Here is a 15681-nt window from a genome sequence, read left to right on the forward strand (position 1 = left end):
TAATCGTCGCTTTAAATACATCTTCTAATCTATTGACCACCTGATTCACGAGCAATGGCTTCACCCTTTGCTTGTGCTTCTTCGATGGTACCAACCATGTAGAAGGATGACTCAACGAGGTGATCATACTTTCCTGAAAGGATTTCCTTGAATGAGCGTACAGTGTCTGCAAGTGAGACAAGTTTTCCTTCGAAACCGGTGAAAACTTGAGCAACAGAGAATGGTTGAGACATGAAACGTTGAATCTTACGAGCACGTTCAACAGTCATCTTATCCTCTTCAGAAAGTTCATCCATACCGAGAATGGCGATGATATCTTGAAGAGATTTGTAGTCTTGAAGGATACGTTGAACTTGGGTTGCAATGTCGTAGTGCTCTTGACCGATGATACGTGGGTCAAGCATACGTGACTTTGAGTCAAGTGGGTCAACAGCAGGGTAAATACCTAACTCAGCGATACCACGTGACAAGACAGTTGTGGCATCCAAGTGAGCAAAGGTGGTGGCTGGAGCAGGATCAGTCAAATCATCAGCTGGGACATAGACAGCTTGGACAGATGTGATAGAACCCTTCTTGGTGGTTGTGATACGCTCTTGCATACTACCCATATCAGTGGAGAGAGTTGGTTGGTAACCGACAGCAGATGGGATACGACCGAGAAGGGCAGAAACTTCAGAACCAGCTTGAGTGAAACGGAAAATGTTGTCAATGAAGAGCAAGACATCTTGACCTTCATCGTCACGGAAGTATTCGGCGATGGTGAGACCGGTGAGGGCAACACGAGCACGAGCACCTGGTGGCTCGTTCATCTGACCGAAAACAAGAGCGACCTTAGAGTCACCTTGAAGGTTAATGACACCAGTTTCAATCATTTCGTGGTAAAGATCGTTACCCTCACGAGTACGCTCACCAACACCACAGAAAACGGAGTAACCACCGTGAGCCTTTGCGACGTTGTTGATAAGTTCTTGAATCAAGACGGTTTTACCGACACCGGCACCACCGAAAAGACCAATCTTACCACCACGTGCGTAAGGTGCGAGAAGGTCGACGACCTTGATACCAGTTTCAAGAACCTCAGCTTCGGTGGATTGTTCAACGAAAGCTGGTGGCTCAGCGTGGATTGGGGACTTCTTGACACCGTCAACAGGACCTTGCTCATCGATTGGGTCACCGGAAACGTTAATGATACGGCCGAGAGTCTTTGGACCGACTGGGATGGAGATAGGAGCACCGGTGTCAGATACCTTTGTGCCTCTAACGAGACCGTCGGTACCCTCCATAGAAATGGCACGGACCGTGTTCTCACCGAGGTGCTGGGCAACCTCAAGAACAACCTTTGGGCCGTTGTGTTGGACTTCAAGGGCGTTGAAGATGGCTGGGAGGTCTTCGGTGTCGAATTGGACATCGACGACGGCACCTGTGGAGTGGGCGTGCGTAAGCCTCAAAAAACCGAAAAAAAGAAAAATCTCAACTAACCAATAACCTGCTTGATGTTACCAACTTGCTTAACTTCAGTGGCGTAGTTGCGGGTAGCCTTAGCTTGTAATTTGCCTAAAGCTGGCTTGGTGACAGCTGGTTGAAGGCGAGCCGTGGAGAAGGCAGCGAGGTTTGATCTACGGATAGAGGCAGCCGCAGATGATCTAGCGACACGTGAAAGTACGCTGCGTGAAAGCATTTTTACTATTTTTCAAGTTGAAGACGAGAGAGAGACCAAGTGGATTGCTACTCGTCGCTTTCAAGAAAAAATTAATAAAATTTATAAAAATGGCTTCCAAGAATATTAAATGCGTAGTGTGAGTTTGTTTGTATTTAAATATAAGCAATAAGCTTATCCAATCTCAACAGCGTCGGCGATGGTGCTGTTGGAAAGACGTGTCTGCTGATATCTTATACGACGAATCAGTTTCCAGTGGGTTATTTATTGTGTCTGGCGGTTCCATTCACTTAATTGCCTTTAGAGCGATTACGTACCCACCGTCTTCGACAATTACCAAGCCACGGTCCTTCTCGACGGCAAGCCTGTCCTCCTTGGCCTCTGGGATACTGCCGGTCAGGAGGATTACGACAGGCTGAGGCCCCTTTCATACCCCCAGACGGACATATTCCTTTGCTGCTTCTCTATCCACTCTCCCGCCTCGTTCGAGAACGTCAAGTACAAGTGGTGGCCGGAAATCTCCCACCACGCTCCAGGTGTCCCTATCATCCTCGTCGGCACGAAGCTCGACCTCCGATCCGACCCGCAAGCCGTCAATGCCCTTAGAGCCCGTAGAATGGAGCCCATTTCCTTTTCTCAAGGCGTTGAGCTTTCTAAAGACATCAACGCAATCAAGTACCTCGAGTGTTCCGCACTCACCCAAAAAGGCTTGAAAGGCGTCTTCGATGAGGCTATCCGTGCCGTTTTGGTGCCTCAGGGACGCAAATCAAAGCGGAAGCAAAGAGGTTGCGTTTTGATTTGATGTTATTCTCTAAACAATCTTGGATGGGTTGTAAGCGAATGCTTCTCCACACCTTCTCCTCGTGCTAACGTATACCTCTCCTAAAAACACCGGCACAAGTCTCTTGTAATGTACATACATGAATGAAATGAATGAATGAATATATGCATCGTCTTTCTCACTATCTTTTCTTTCACCTGTCCGGCGCCCCTATCCTTCCATGCTGCTGTTCCGACAGCAGGTAAGACTCGCACTGGCTTTGTGAGCCAAGGGGATATCTCAGCTGCCACAGGAGAACCAATTGATTGATAGCCTGCATCTGAGGACCAGGTTTGAGTTGCAAGAGGGTAAGGATGCGTTTACCGTCTACCAGAGGTCTCGACTCAAGTTCATGTGGGAGTTGAAGCATGTCGAGAGCAGCCTGCGTAAAAGAATTGTATGTGCCAACAATGCTGGTGATTTCCCCAGCCTTCAAAGCGTCGTCTGTGCAACCACCTGCGTAAAACGGCTCTGCGAGTTCCTTAGTGAGAGCGAAAAGTAGAGAAGCATTCCAATGTGTGCCTTGTACCGGACGATGAATGTGACCACTCCGTAAAGCACACGCGACAGCTACCCTGTCGCTTTTATCCACACTCCGCACATCTCTCTCCAGCTGCGCGCACGCCTGCACAAGATTATCCACATGACTTCTCTCCGCATTGCCCAGTTTGAGCCCATTGCTGATGATGGACGCGGGTGCACTCACCTCCTTCTTCTTCTCGCGCACTGCCTTGCCGAAATAGGGAAGGAGCGCAACTGCCATCCATAGACGGCGGGTGAGTGTGGCATCGTGGAGCACTGCGCTGAACTGCTCACTCACCGCTGTGCTCAGCCCAAGTGTGTGCGGCGCGTGCAGCAGAAGGTGCAGGATGTGTCCGCCAGCCACCGCATATGAGGCTGATGAGGATCGCAGTGACTGTATATTTTCTTCTCTACCTTGCCTAACATCCTCCACACCCACACTCCACCCAAACACCACGTCGTGCATCTGCGTATGTGCCAGGTTCTCCAGTGCGCTGAGTGGGCGGGATGAATTAAGCATTTTATCCACCTCGATACCGATGCGCTCGCGCGAGACATTCTCACATACGCCTTTTCGAATATCGCCGTGTCTAGCGGCGAGTATAATCTCCTGATCGAGAGCAAAGCCGTAACGAGTAGCGAATCGGATGCAACGAAGAACGCGAAGGGGGTCGTCAGCGAAAGTGGTAGCGGGGTGCAAAGGCGTGCGTACGAGACCTCTCTCTAGATCTTGCACACCACGCCCAGTGTAATCCTCCACTTGTCGCGTATGGATGTTGTAAAACAGCGCATTGATCGTGATGTCACGTCGTAACGCATCTTCCTCCGCCGTCCCCAGGTTCATCTGAGGGATACGACTGCCCGTTGCGTACGTCTCTGAGCGTAGATTGACGAAATCTACCTCGTACCCCAGGAATTTCATCCTCGCTGTTTCGAGATGTTTGCTTTGGTCGGGGTTAGCGTTTATGCGTGCTATGGATATCTTGGTGGGTTTTTCGGGCGTGCCACTATCGCTGATATCGTGCACAGCGTGTGCTTCGATATACTTTGCCAACGCCTCAGCGAATGGTAGCCCATTCATTGGGGTTATGGCCACATCTATGTCGTCGGACGGCTTTCCAAGCAGCTTGTCACGCACCCACCCACCAGCTATACGCAGCTCTAGCTGACGCAGTGCACTATCCGACGTTCGCAACTCCGCCGTACACCCATTCAACACCTCACATAACCTCTGCTCACTCCTCGTCAAATCTATCATTGTCTTTGGGTTGCTTGCAATTTTCGGATTTCTCGGTTTTAGCCGCCCTGCTGCCGTTCGAAGCCCGCGTATTATGATGGCGTGGTGGTATCGACTAGACACAAAACACAGGACAAGTAAAAACTATCAAATGTATTGCTTGTAACAATTTGTATGCAGAAATATTAAAGTTTTCCGTATTATTGATTATTGATTATCGGCTGGGTATCTTGTATCTTGTATCTTGACGTGGTGTAGAGTAGTCTAGAGTTGTTTCGAGGGGGCAAAAAAGGAACGACGAGGAGAACGAAACTTAGAACGAGATCAAAGGAGTGTGGAACGAGATTAACATTTAAAAGAGGAGCAAAACGTGATCATTTTCCATCTCTTTCAAGGTGTCCAAATCTACAAAAACATCGTTAGTAAACGCTTCAATAATCCACATTGTACGCTTCACCCACCTTAATAGTCCCATCTGAGCTAGCAGAAGCGATCACATTCAGTGGTCGTATCACAGTGTGTTCTTCTTTTTCTTCTTCTCGCTGGTGAACACTACGCAAGACATCGCCACTACTCATCGAACGCATGGTTGGGGGAGGATGAGGCATGCTGAACCTCCGATTAAGATTGTTGTTGTTGTTTTTACCCAAACCCATGCTCTTGCTCACTCCAACTTCAGGCATCGCTTGTCTCCCCCAACTGAGAGTGTTGACGAAATTCCTGTGTGCAGCTTCGATAGTCCGCGTGCACCGGCCCGTTGCGAGATCCCATATCTTGATTGACTTGTCTTCTGAGCAGGAGAGTAAATGGGTTCCAACTGGGTGGAACACTATGCTCTTCACCCAATTGTCATGTCCATTGAAGGTATACACACATTGGAACGACGAAGTATCCCACAGTTTGACAGACTTATCACGCGATGCTGTGGCTAAGTATCTGTTGCGAGATTGTGATTGCGATTGTGAGTGGGTCTTGTTATTAGGTATCCCATTGGTGCTCGCACTTCCACTAGCACGGTTATCCCGATTACTACCAGTACCACTTTCGCCTATCAATTGGTGGATATTAGCAATTGAGGTGGTTGGGGCCCAAGCGACAGACTCGACGACATGCTCATGGCCTCTCAATTCGCTCACAGTGGTGCCTGTAGCGGTATCGACAACCATTGCAGTCTGATCAGAGGAAGCGGTAGCGAGCAAGCTCGAGTCATCCGACGGGAGCACGACTCTGATCCAATCAGAGTGAGGGTGTATAGAGCGAGTGCAGTAACCTGTATGCACATCCCAGAAGCGGATTGATTCATCTCTTCCACACGAAATGAGCGTGTTGGTGTTGCTATCACTGAGGAAGCGCACGCAGCTCACACTCTCGTCGTGGCCGTAGAGTGTCTTGGTATTGGAGTACTCGCCTAGCGCATCCCATAGCTTGATGGAGGTGTCTGAGGAGCAGCTGGCGAGGAGTGTGCCGGTAGCGTCGTAGTCTACGTCAAGCACTGCCTTTGTGTGCCCTTTAAGCGTACGCTCACACTCTCCCACATCCCAGTCCCAGATCTTCACTGAACAATCGTCTGAAGCCGACGCTAAGAGGACGAACTTTGGGTGGAAAGAGAGAGCAACAACGGCAGATCTGTGGCCTGAGAGGGTGTGCTTGGGGAGTGAAGGGAGGAAGTGGGCCGTATTGTGCCTCTTTGTGGCCATTGCAGGGGTAGAAAGTTCGCTGGAAAGCTGGGAATTCTTGGATTCAAGTTCCATGACCTGTAGGGAGGGAGTGAGGGGAGTACACGCCGCTAATCACGCTCAGCGCACCTTCCTCTGCAATCTAATCACCGAAGTCCACTTTTTCTCCAATAAACCGGCGTATTTTGCAGTGGGATCGAGCTTAATATCGTCCAAGCCAGCATCCAGCCTTAAAGCGCGTGCACTGTCTTCGTATCCGCAAGACTGGAGATAGTCGAGTAGAGATTTGTGGCTAGATTATAGATGAGCGAGCGAAAAAAGATATGGGAGATAGCCACGCACAGCTCGTCCCTTTGCCGATCAGATAGGGGTGACATCTCTCGAAATAAAATATCAGTGATGGTTGTTATGGTTTAGAGCGCGTCATCGGTGTTGGAGAGGCGTGAAGGGGGAATTGGAGGAGAAGGAGGAGATGTAGAGATGAGCAATATACGCCGAGGAAAATAAGCAAGTCGATTGGTGGAAAATTGATTAAAATTTGCTTGGAATGTTTAAAGGTGATTTTTAGTCTGTGCACACTGATTAGCGTCTTGAGTCACGACGACGAAGAGAGAGGAATCGATGGCAGCAGCAACAGCGTCAGCGTCACCAGTGATAAACAATCTAAACCCAGGCCAGTATGTTGGATTCGATTCGTGGGTTTTGTATAAATCACAGGGACTATCTGACAGCACACAGCATTACCCGCCAAATCGAGACTAAACTTCTCAAGCGTGGTTTTCAATTTAATGTTATGGTCCGTAGAAGCCTCGGAATCAATCAAATCTCACTCACCCCGCTCTCAGGTCGTCGGCCAAACTGGTCTCGGAAAATCCACTCTAGTAAACACGCTATTCGCATCACAGCTGATCGATTCAAAGGGACGCTTGAACCCCGACGAGCAATCACGCTCTACCACTGAAATTCAGACTGTCTCCCACGTTGTCCAGGAAAATGGCGTTCGACTCCGCTTAAACATCGTAGACACCCCTGGCTTCGGCGATCACGTAAACAATGATGGCTGCTGGGAACCTATCGTCAAATATATCAAAGACCAGCACTCTGCTTACCTCCGTAAGGAACTCACTGCGATGCGTGACAAGTACATTGTAGACACCCGAGTACACGCTTGTGTCTACTTTATCAACCCCTCTGGCCATAGTTTACGCCCTATCGACGTTATTGTCATGAAAAAGTTGGCTGAAGTCGTCAACGTTATACCTGTCATCGCCAAATCTGACTCTTTAACCTTAACCGAGCGTGAAGCGTTCAAGTCGAGAATCGCTTCTGAATTGGCTTACCACCAGATTAAAATGTATCCTTTTGACGCCGAAGACGACGATAGAGACGAGAGAGACATCAACGAAGGTGTCCGCGAAACTCTCCCTTTCGCTATTATTGGCTCACAGAAGACTCTCAACGTTAACGGCAATCAGGTTAGAGGGCGTAAAACGCGTTGGGGCGTGATTGATGTTGAGAATGAAGACCACTGCGAATTTGTTAAGCTTCGTAACTTCCTCACTAGAACTCACCTACAAGATCTCATCGAAACTACTGCGCAAATCCACTACGAGGCTTTTAGATCGAAGCAGCTGCTCGCTCTCAAGAACCAGGCTAACACCCCGTCTAAGCCTCAAGAAACTGCTTCTCCATGAGTATGTGTTTGATATACCCTGAAATGAGCCAATGAGCCACTTGATTGTGTTAAGATTTTCACTTGTCTTGTCTAATTCCTTTTACATATACAATGCTTGTTGAATTTAACCATGATGAGTGTCTTTAGTAAGGGTGCAGGGAATGTGCTGTTTAAAATGGACAGTGATATGCTTCTCAGAGTGAGGATGGATAAGGATGGAGAAGGGTGTATCGATAGCGAGGAGGAGTACGACGATGTTATCAGGAAAATTTTACCGTGGCTCAATCCTGCGCAGTTTCTGAGTGTGGATAATGACCAGCTGAAAGCGCTGGATCCTGACAACGCATATCACCTCACAACCTCAGCCCAAGTCACTGAAAATCTTATCAAGGAGTATGATTTGGTGGTGGAAATAAAGGTGGGTGGTTGATCATATGTTTTGGCATCAGTCAGCTCACTCTCAGTAGCCAAAATGGGCATCTCTTCCTAATCCACTCTCTGTGGGTCTGAGACACTCGCGTATGAAGCTCAAGTGTAGCTTCCAGAGCGAGCGCTTGTTCTCGGAAAGCAGGCAGGAGCAGCTGGAAGAGCTATCTGGATTGATAGATGGTGATAGTAAGTTTCTCACTGTGTTTTCTAAAGGCAGGAAAGTGAGAATGGATAGTGAGACAATAGCCGGTAGACTACAGGAAGCGCTCAACGATAGCGGCGTTATGCGGGCTATAAAGTACTACCAGCTATACAGCGATCCCTTGGATATACAGCACATCTACCCGCTGGTCAAAGATACCAACACATGCAACCCATCCACCTCGTTTTTACGTGGCGTCATTAACAAGATACCAAAGCACCCGGGACTTCCGACGTGGGGGGATTTGAAGGCTTTTGGGGGAAGTCTGAGTGGGGAGGAGCTGCTCTACCTCTATTCATTATCGATGACGTTGCGCGATGTGTCTGTGTTAGTGAGATTGTCGCCAGAGACACAGCCAAAGGTGAAGGTAGTAGACGCAGACTACAAATGTCTATCTAGAATACACAAGTGGTATGAAAGTGACTGTAAATTAAATAATTTTCACGCGACCGGATAACCGGGTGTATGACGGTGCATCACCAGATTAGCCTCTCACTCGCACACCACTATGAACGCACTAAACTCACTGAAAATCAACGCCAACGTTACAAACTCATTAGAGTTGTTGAAATACACTAATGGTAGAGATAAAGTGTATCGCACGGCGCAATACGCAGCACGTTTACTCGCGTGGTTCTACTCGCGCTACGGTATTCCACAGGGCACATTCGCAGGTGTCAGTCTCGATGCCATCAAGGGTGTTTTGAGTACATCGAGGAAGCTGATGCGTCTCGGCAAGCCAGTTGAAACGCTCACAGCAGCACTCAAGACGCTCGACGGCACGAGCAACAACGACATAATCGCCAGATCGCTCTCCGTGATTAGGAACCTCAACTACACTATCTTCCTCTCTTTTGATGGGTTGATTTGGTTACATTCTACTAAGATACGCTGCGTGCAGAAATCTACCAATGAGAGATTCATCAGAAACGCTTACACGTTCTGGGCACTCGGCTTACTCTCTGGTGTTCTCTCTGGCGCTTACAAGGAGCAGATGCTGTCGCGCACCCTCCTCAAGGCTCGTAGACAAGCTCTGAGCGATGAGAAAGATGGTAATGCTAACGTTGAAAGGGTCGTTAGGTGGGCTCTTTGCTGATTGGCGGACTTTATGCTCTTACTCACTACCTTTACAGCCAACGCGCTTCTTCACGCAAAGCCATGCTTGAAGATGCCCTCAATCTGCTCATTCCTGTTAAGGGTCTCGATCTGTTTAATATCAACGAAGGTTTCGTTGGCGCAGCAGGGTGAGTCGGAGTCTCTGGCGTACTAATTGCTTACTTAACCAACCCCCTCAGCCTCGTTACTTCACTTATGGGCTTACAGTCCCAATGGCACTCTGCCAGCGCTAGTACGGTTACAGCTAGTAAGTAGAGCTGGAATGTGAATCTTAATGAGCATCTGTACAAATATCTGATTTCAATTTCAAACATTTATCATTCCAGCGTCATGTCCTTCTTCCACTACCGAATATACACAAATACAGTTTTAGATTAGAATAGGCCGAATGAGCATTATAAGTCTGGATAAATATTTTGAAGCAGCAGTATTACCTCCGCTATCACCCAGCATAATAGTGCAGTGTCTCGAGCAAGAGAAATGGCTAGTGAGGATCGGCGAGGGGTTATTGAATGCATTTCTGGTAAAATTTCCTTGGTTGGAATAGCGGGGATTGCGCACTGTCTAATGCACAATTCATAACAGCTAGACTATATCTGCTGCAACCATCCCAATTTGGACGTTGGAGCAGTCTTGATGCACCTCACAGCACCCGCGCTGCTCGCTTGTCTGCTCGACAGTCTTGGTGTGTCTGAACTCAAATCCGAGGAGCGCAAGAAGAGGGCTTTGTACGCGTGAGTGGGCGAGAGTGACCTCAGCGTTGTCTCACCGTTCTCATTTTCATTGGGGCTATCTACCGCGAACTAAGCCACGATAAACTCGTCAAGTGGCTGCACGATGTGTATCACCCGCACATTCAACTCGCTGTGCATGACCCTAAGAGGTGCACCAGCCAGGTTATCTCACTCGACGACAGCGACAGCGAGAGTGGGAGTGATGAGAGCGAGGAGAACTGGGTGCAGGCTGTAGAGGCTTCTTTCGGCGACCTTTCCATGTGCGATACTGGGGAAACCACCATGTCCTCGCAGGATAACCCCTCCCCACCCACTAGTAGTACCACGAACACCACTAAAACCTCCCCAAACAACGATTTTGCACTTACAGATCTCGTTTCTACCCTATCGAACATTGTCAACCACTTTGAAAACGACATGGAGGATCCCTACAAGAGCGAGCGGTATCATTTCCTCAGAATACTCAGAATAAAGGCGCAGGTGCACAACACAAAGAAGGTTGATCGACCAATGGCTGAATTAGGCCTAGACGTCGGTCACCATGAGCTGCAGTTCCACGAGGCTATCCAGAGCATGCCCAGCTTCCCCTCACACTACCCACCCCCACTTCCTTGGCTTTCTGATAAAGGAATCTTTGAGACACTCACACCGCGATGTTTATACCCGAGACAGCAATCCATATTCGACAATGAGAGATTGGAGTTTCTCGGCGACACCGTTTTGGAGACCATAGTAGTGAGTTGGTTGGGTTGCTTGTGGATTGAGAGGATTCAGACTAAATTATCATCCCCAGACAGACGCGATATTCGACAAATTCCCTAAATACCAGCCATGGGATCTCACCAAACTTAGACGAAAGCTGGTAACCAACAACTTTTTCAGCTTCTTCAGCGATCTTTATGGATTGTTTGATAAACTACGCGGTTCTCGCACACTTCATCCCAAGAGAAAGGCTGATGTATTCGAAGCATATATCGGTGCGCTGTACAGGGAGTCCGGACACATTTATACCAATAAGTGGCTCGTTGAGTTGCTCGAGCCTTTCATTTTCCAGTTTGCTGAGCAGATATGAGACGGTACATTGTGCAGTGTTTATACCACCAAAATGAGATACCACGATACGTTATAAAATTATCAATTCAAACATTCAAACTTTATAAATATATTCTAAAAGTACACATTGTCTGTCTATCCACATAGCTTGGCTAGTTGTTTTGCGACCATTTGTATTCACATTTCGTGCACGTATAAAAAACAGTAGATCTGCGCGTTGTTTTGTTAGTTGATTAAGTTGCTATGCGAGATTTCTCGATAGCTCGATCGATTGAATCCTAAACTGTGTATACGCACCCTTCGTCAGCCGAGCCTGGAGGAGTATTGTCAGTAAGGGATTTATGGGAGTGGAGGGAGTGTGGTGATTGTAGCTAGTGCTACACTACCCTCACAAAACTCACGCAGTTGTAAAGTTTGGAACGTAGCCTTGTCGTGTCCGCAGCTTGGACACTTCTCATCAATCTAAAGGACTATTGTCAGCTAAATCTGTAGTATTGTGTCATTAGTCACCTCCGCTCCCGTCGCTTTCGCACCGTCTGCAAGCGTATTCACAACGAGCGACTTCTTGAGGTGGAGTGCGGAGGGAAATGCGTTTGGATGTGAACGCGTTTCAATGTTCAAGTTTTCGTACGCTGCGTTTTGCAATCTGATTAGCCAGTATTCGTATACCCACTTAACTCCCAACACACCTGCACCATTCTCTACTAATCCACACTCTTCACAATTTATCTTGTCATCGTCCGCTGGCGGATTGAGAAGACTCCCACAACGCTCGCAGAATAATAAACTTCCGATCCTGTTGCTCATGTCTTCTCTTTTGGTTAGAGTGCAAGATAATCAAGGCATTTGAAATTGAAAATATAATAAAATGTGCTTCTATACAATGTGCTATGTCATGAGGTAATTTATTTTACACTGATTGTTTTGCTTGATTCGTTTGGTTCGTTTGATTGTTACGAACCTGCTGGTCTGGCATCTTGAACATGGGGATCGTGCGTGTGTCGCTTGATACTTCTTGAGAAACGTGCTTGGCTTTGCTTCCAATGGCCATCTTGGCAGTGCCCTTTTCCAGCCCCTGCAGCAAGACACATGCCTTACACAGTTCGTTCGATGATATGTAACCACACCTCTGACACTTCTGTTGCTTAGGCAACGCATCCTGAACTACTTCTGATATCCGTATGTTCTCAGCAGAGTGAATAATGTCGATAATCGTAGATGGTCGCAGTGCTTCCAGGTCTTTGATATATGTTCTAGCAAAACCTCGATACGCTTCTGGAGAATAGATACACTCTGTGGAGAAGTAGTCTAGTTTCTTGAAGTAAGCATACATGACAATTTCCTTCTCGTAAGTGTATTTGAATGGTTTTGATCTGTTGATAGTGTCTTCTCCGCGAGTTGTTATCTCAACACACCTCCCCAGTCTGCTCACATCGCCTCTGAGGATGTTCATCAGTACTGTCTCTGCAACATCGTCCGCGTTGTGACCGGTGACGATGTGGCTGATGTTCAAACTCGATGCACCTCTATCGAGCGCCTGTCTACGGAACACGCCACAGAAAGTGCAGTTATTCTTCTTGCCTACTGCCTCCACTATACGATCCATAGTCCAGCCATAGAGCTCGTTGTAGCTGAGTATCTTGAGTGGCAATTGATACTGCTCCTTATTCCTCTTAACCGTTTCCAAACTATCGTCTCTATAGCCGGTAATACCTTCGTCAATCGATAGCAAGAAGAGCTCGAGGCCATAATCGTGTCTCTCGTTGAGTGTTTTCATAACATGCGCGAGTACTGTTGAGTCTTTTCCACCAGATGCTCCAATCGCTACGCGCTCTCCTCGTTTAAAAGTATTTGCATCGCTTATCGTCTTGTGTATTTCCTCCTCAAACGCAAAGAAGAAGCATTCCTTGCAAACCTGCTGTCCAGTCTTTGGACGCTTAATCATTGCTCTGTTGTTGCTGCATAGCTGACACGGCCTCGGTGGCATTTTTAGATATTTTAGTGATGGAAGTTCTGTTGCAACTCAACGGCGATCTGCAAATCAATTGGAATGTTTCGCAGTCTAAACAGACTCAAACCTGCTTTAGAATTCCTTCCAAATAAGGTTGACTTTGAATTGCGCCCGCTTGGAAGGTACGCGCTATCTGTAGCTGCATAGCCTATCTCACAATACCAGGCTCAACAAAGAAGCTGGGAGCAAGAGAGTTCCACACGTCACTCAGTCCGTTGGTTCCATGTTCGGGTCTGTCTCATCCTTCTCCTTTTCTCCCCGCTCTTCTCATTCTGTCGTTCCAGCGGAAATCACAGCTTGAAGTGGATATCTCAACCCCGCAATATCCTCCTCGTCAAGAAATCACACAGTGAAAGCTCCTCAAATGCAATGCATCACGTCATAAACCATATCAGGTCAAAATTTTCAGACACCAACATTATAGTAGAGGATGGCGTGAGCCGTGAGCTAGCAGCTGTGCATGGAATACACGGTCTATATACAGCCTCTCAAGCCAACGAATCTACCCTCCTCTCTAAAGTGGATTTTGCCATTACACTAGGAGGCGATGGCACAGCTTTGCACACCGCTTCCCTCTTTCCAACTGGCCCCGTGCCTCCTGTGCTTTCCTTTAGCACTGGCACTCTCGGTTTCCTGCTTCCCTTCCATGTGAACACATACAAAAGCGCGATCGACGATGTTTTCAACTCGACCGTTTCCGTTATAAAGCGCATGAGGCTTATGTGCACTCTTCACGACGCTTCCGGAAGGCTTATTGATGATTTGGATGGTTAGTGTTGCATAAAATATCGCCATTCTAACCCCACCCCGAAGTGTCGCATGTCCTCAACGAAGTGGCGCTCCATCGCGGGCGATATCCTCATCTAGTGCAGATTGAGATATACGTAGATGGGATGCCACTCACTGAAGCTGTAGCGGATGGCTTGATTGTCTCTACCCCCACTGGCTCATCGGCCTACTCGGTGAGTTACGTGTGGTGTTTGAGTGATACAACTCACTCTCCCCAGCTATCTGCGGGTGGTCCACTAGTTCATCCCTGCGTACAGTCCATTGTACTCACCCCTATTTGCCCACGAAGCCTCAGCTTCAGACCTGTCATTCTCCCGTCTGACTCGACAGTGCAGCTAAGGGTGAGTCAACGCCGATCCGGCTGCCATACTTGCTCACTGAATGTACAGATGTCCTCTAAAGCAAGAAGCAAACCGGATGTATCACTGGACGGACGCGAAGTGATGCAACTTGAAAACGACAATTATATCCAAATAGCAATGTCGCCTTTCCGTAAGTGGGGTGTAGGATGTAGAATCGAGGTGAACAGGCTAACATGGCACAGCTCTCCCGTCAATCAATAGAGCTGCTCAGTACGATCCTGAGAGCAGAACCAGCACTCCTCGACTGCCTTCAGAAAAACAACTCGCGCAGAGCGCCTTGGACAGACTTGGGCGCGCACAGGATGACTGGGTTAGGGATATAAATGATCTTCTGAATGTGAGTAAGCCGCTTATTATCACGCTGCTGCTCACCTTTACTCAGTTCAACAGCCGCTTCGAATCTAAAGGTCACGAAATCTATCACGGCGGGCAAGATGACTAAAACTGAGCCAATGAGATGCTAGTTTCGTGAGTGTTGTATTTATATTAAAGTCTCACTTATAATATCACGCGATTTTTATTCAAAAGCAGTCCCTGAGAACACTCTTTAATCATCATCACCACTTTTCGATGAAGCGGCTACAAAACCTATCACTGGAAATTGATTCAATACTTTTCAGCTACCTCGATGGCTACGGATGTAACATGCTGCGCCTCCCCTGCCGCGCTCTAAACCAACAGGGTTTAAGGTCGACGAGAGCGACTGTGAAGTTACTTTCGAGGATTCTGGTCAATTTATAAGCCTATTAATCGACATCCCCACAACCCTCGGGCTGACTGATCGAGTAGTGTGCGTCATTAGCTGAATTACAAAAAGTCACTAAATGTGAATAATAGGTCAGCAAACGTCAAACAAGAATTGGAAACATTGGTAACCGTTGGAATCCACAAGGTTTTAGCGCATCTTCTAAACCTGCGAAGACTCAAAATAAAAGCCAATGGGAATAGAATCGTAAATGATGAAATAACCTTACACGGAGAATATCCCAAGCTGGAAATATTATGATCCAAACGCGCACATTACGTGACAAAGTGTGCGTCTCCTTCCCCAGCCCTGAGTTGGATTTGCACTGATACTGGCCGCTGTGTGTAGCTGGTTCACAATATCAGACCTAACTGTTGAAATAGCAAATAGTGAAAAAGGCTCACAAAAAGCCAAGTCACGCGAATTATGTAAACTATTCAGTTATCAACGGAACTACAAGAAAAAAAAAAAGACATTTATGTGTTTGGGAATATTCAAAGTTCATATGGAGGACTTTTTGAGCGTTATTAAGAGGGTAAAACGCTGATGTATGAGAAGAGTCGAGACTGTACAAGTAATTTACAGATCCCTACAGAATAGACGAGTTCAAACTGCACACTCATCAAATTTCTCATAAATAGTACTACAAAGGT

General features: G+C 47.5%; 10 protein-coding genes across 10 annotated transcripts; 5 read left to right on the forward strand and 5 right to left on the reverse strand.

The window, feature by feature from the left end:
* Positions 1 to 29: 29 nt before the first annotated feature.
* On the reverse strand, positions 30 to 1678 carry J056_003321 (uncharacterized protein; the record flags this gene model as incomplete). The annotated part of the gene is made up of 2 exons (XM_009268544.1): positions 30 to 1420; positions 1480 to 1678. The coding sequence occupies 2 exons, from the start codon at positions 1676 to 1678 to the stop codon at positions 30 to 32; spliced, it is 1590 nt and encodes a 529-aa protein (XP_009266819.1).
* Positions 1679 to 1767: 89 nt separating this feature from the next.
* J056_003322 (Rho-related protein rac1B) lies at positions 1768 to 2459 on the forward strand (the record flags this gene model as incomplete). The annotated part of the gene is made up of 3 exons (XM_009268545.1): positions 1768 to 1796; positions 1849 to 1912; positions 1962 to 2459. The coding sequence occupies 3 exons, from the start codon at positions 1768 to 1770 to the stop codon at positions 2457 to 2459; spliced, it is 591 nt and encodes a 196-aa protein (XP_009266820.1).
* A 172-nt stretch (positions 2460 to 2631) lies between these two features.
* J056_003323 (uncharacterized protein) lies at positions 2632 to 4257 on the reverse strand (the record flags this gene model as incomplete). The annotated part of the gene is made up of 1 exon (XM_009268546.1): positions 2632 to 4257. One exon carries the CDS (start codon positions 4255 to 4257, stop codon positions 2632 to 2634), a length of 1626 nt encoding a protein of 541 aa, XP_009266821.1.
* Positions 4258 to 4626: 369 nt separating this feature from the next.
* On the reverse strand, positions 4627 to 6289 carry J056_003324 (Nuclear distribution protein PAC1; the record flags this gene model as incomplete). The annotated part of the gene is made up of 4 exons (XM_009268547.1): positions 4627 to 4641; positions 4698 to 5990; positions 6042 to 6204; positions 6255 to 6289. The coding sequence occupies 4 exons, from the start codon at positions 6287 to 6289 to the stop codon at positions 4627 to 4629; spliced, it is 1506 nt and encodes a 501-aa protein (XP_009266822.1).
* Positions 6290 to 6533: 244 nt separating this feature from the next.
* Positions 6534 to 7606, forward strand: J056_003325 (Septin-like protein spn2; the record flags this gene model as incomplete). The annotated part of the gene is made up of 3 exons (XM_009268548.1): positions 6534 to 6607; positions 6651 to 6708; positions 6758 to 7606. 3 exons carry the CDS (start codon positions 6534 to 6536, stop codon positions 7604 to 7606), a joined length of 981 nt encoding a protein of 326 aa, XP_009266823.1.
* A 156-nt stretch (positions 7607 to 7762) lies between these two features.
* Positions 7763 to 8675, forward strand: J056_003326 (uncharacterized protein; the record flags this gene model as incomplete). Its single annotated transcript, XM_009268549.1, has 2 exons — positions 7763 to 8005; positions 8055 to 8675. 2 exons carry the CDS (start codon positions 7763 to 7765, stop codon positions 8673 to 8675), a joined length of 864 nt encoding a protein of 287 aa, XP_009266824.1.
* A 51-nt stretch (positions 8676 to 8726) lies between these two features.
* J056_003327 (Peroxisomal membrane protein PMP27) lies at positions 8727 to 11140 on the forward strand (the record flags this gene model as incomplete). The annotated part of the gene is made up of 6 exons (XM_009268550.1): positions 8727 to 9298; positions 9352 to 9462; positions 9514 to 9581; positions 9984 to 10068; positions 10143 to 10803; positions 10862 to 11140. 6 exons carry the CDS (start codon positions 8727 to 8729, stop codon positions 11138 to 11140), a joined length of 1776 nt encoding a protein of 591 aa, XP_009266825.1.
* Positions 11141 to 11399: 259 nt separating this feature from the next.
* Positions 11400 to 11928, reverse strand: J056_003328 (DNA-directed RNA polymerase I subunit RPA12; the record flags this gene model as incomplete). The annotated part of the gene is made up of 3 exons (XM_009268551.1): positions 11400 to 11434; positions 11523 to 11583; positions 11632 to 11928. The coding sequence occupies 3 exons, from the start codon at positions 11926 to 11928 to the stop codon at positions 11400 to 11402; spliced, it is 393 nt and encodes a 130-aa protein (XP_009266826.1).
* Positions 11929 to 12031: 103 nt separating this feature from the next.
* J056_003329 (Cytoplasmic tRNA 2-thiolation protein 1) lies at positions 12032 to 13108 on the reverse strand (the record flags this gene model as incomplete). The annotated part of the gene is made up of 1 exon (XM_009268552.1): positions 12032 to 13108. The coding sequence occupies one exon, from the start codon at positions 13106 to 13108 to the stop codon at positions 12032 to 12034; it is 1077 nt and encodes a 358-aa protein (XP_009266827.1).
* A 63-nt stretch (positions 13109 to 13171) lies between these two features.
* On the forward strand, positions 13172 to 14725 carry J056_003330 (uncharacterized protein; the record flags this gene model as incomplete). The annotated part of the gene is made up of 8 exons (XM_009268553.1): positions 13172 to 13254; positions 13298 to 13357; positions 13417 to 13901; positions 13946 to 14094; positions 14140 to 14262; positions 14311 to 14413; positions 14466 to 14620; positions 14666 to 14725. The coding sequence occupies 8 exons, from the start codon at positions 13172 to 13174 to the stop codon at positions 14723 to 14725; spliced, it is 1218 nt and encodes a 405-aa protein (XP_009266828.1).
* Positions 14726 to 15681: the final 956 nt, after the last annotated feature.

The sequence above is a fragment of the Wallemia ichthyophaga genome (assembly GCF_000400465.1).
Source record: "Wallemia ichthyophaga EXF-994 unplaced genomic scaffold scaffold4, whole genome shotgun sequence".
Taxonomy (NCBI): domain Eukaryota; kingdom Fungi; phylum Basidiomycota; class Wallemiomycetes; order Wallemiales; family Wallemiaceae; genus Wallemia; species Wallemia ichthyophaga.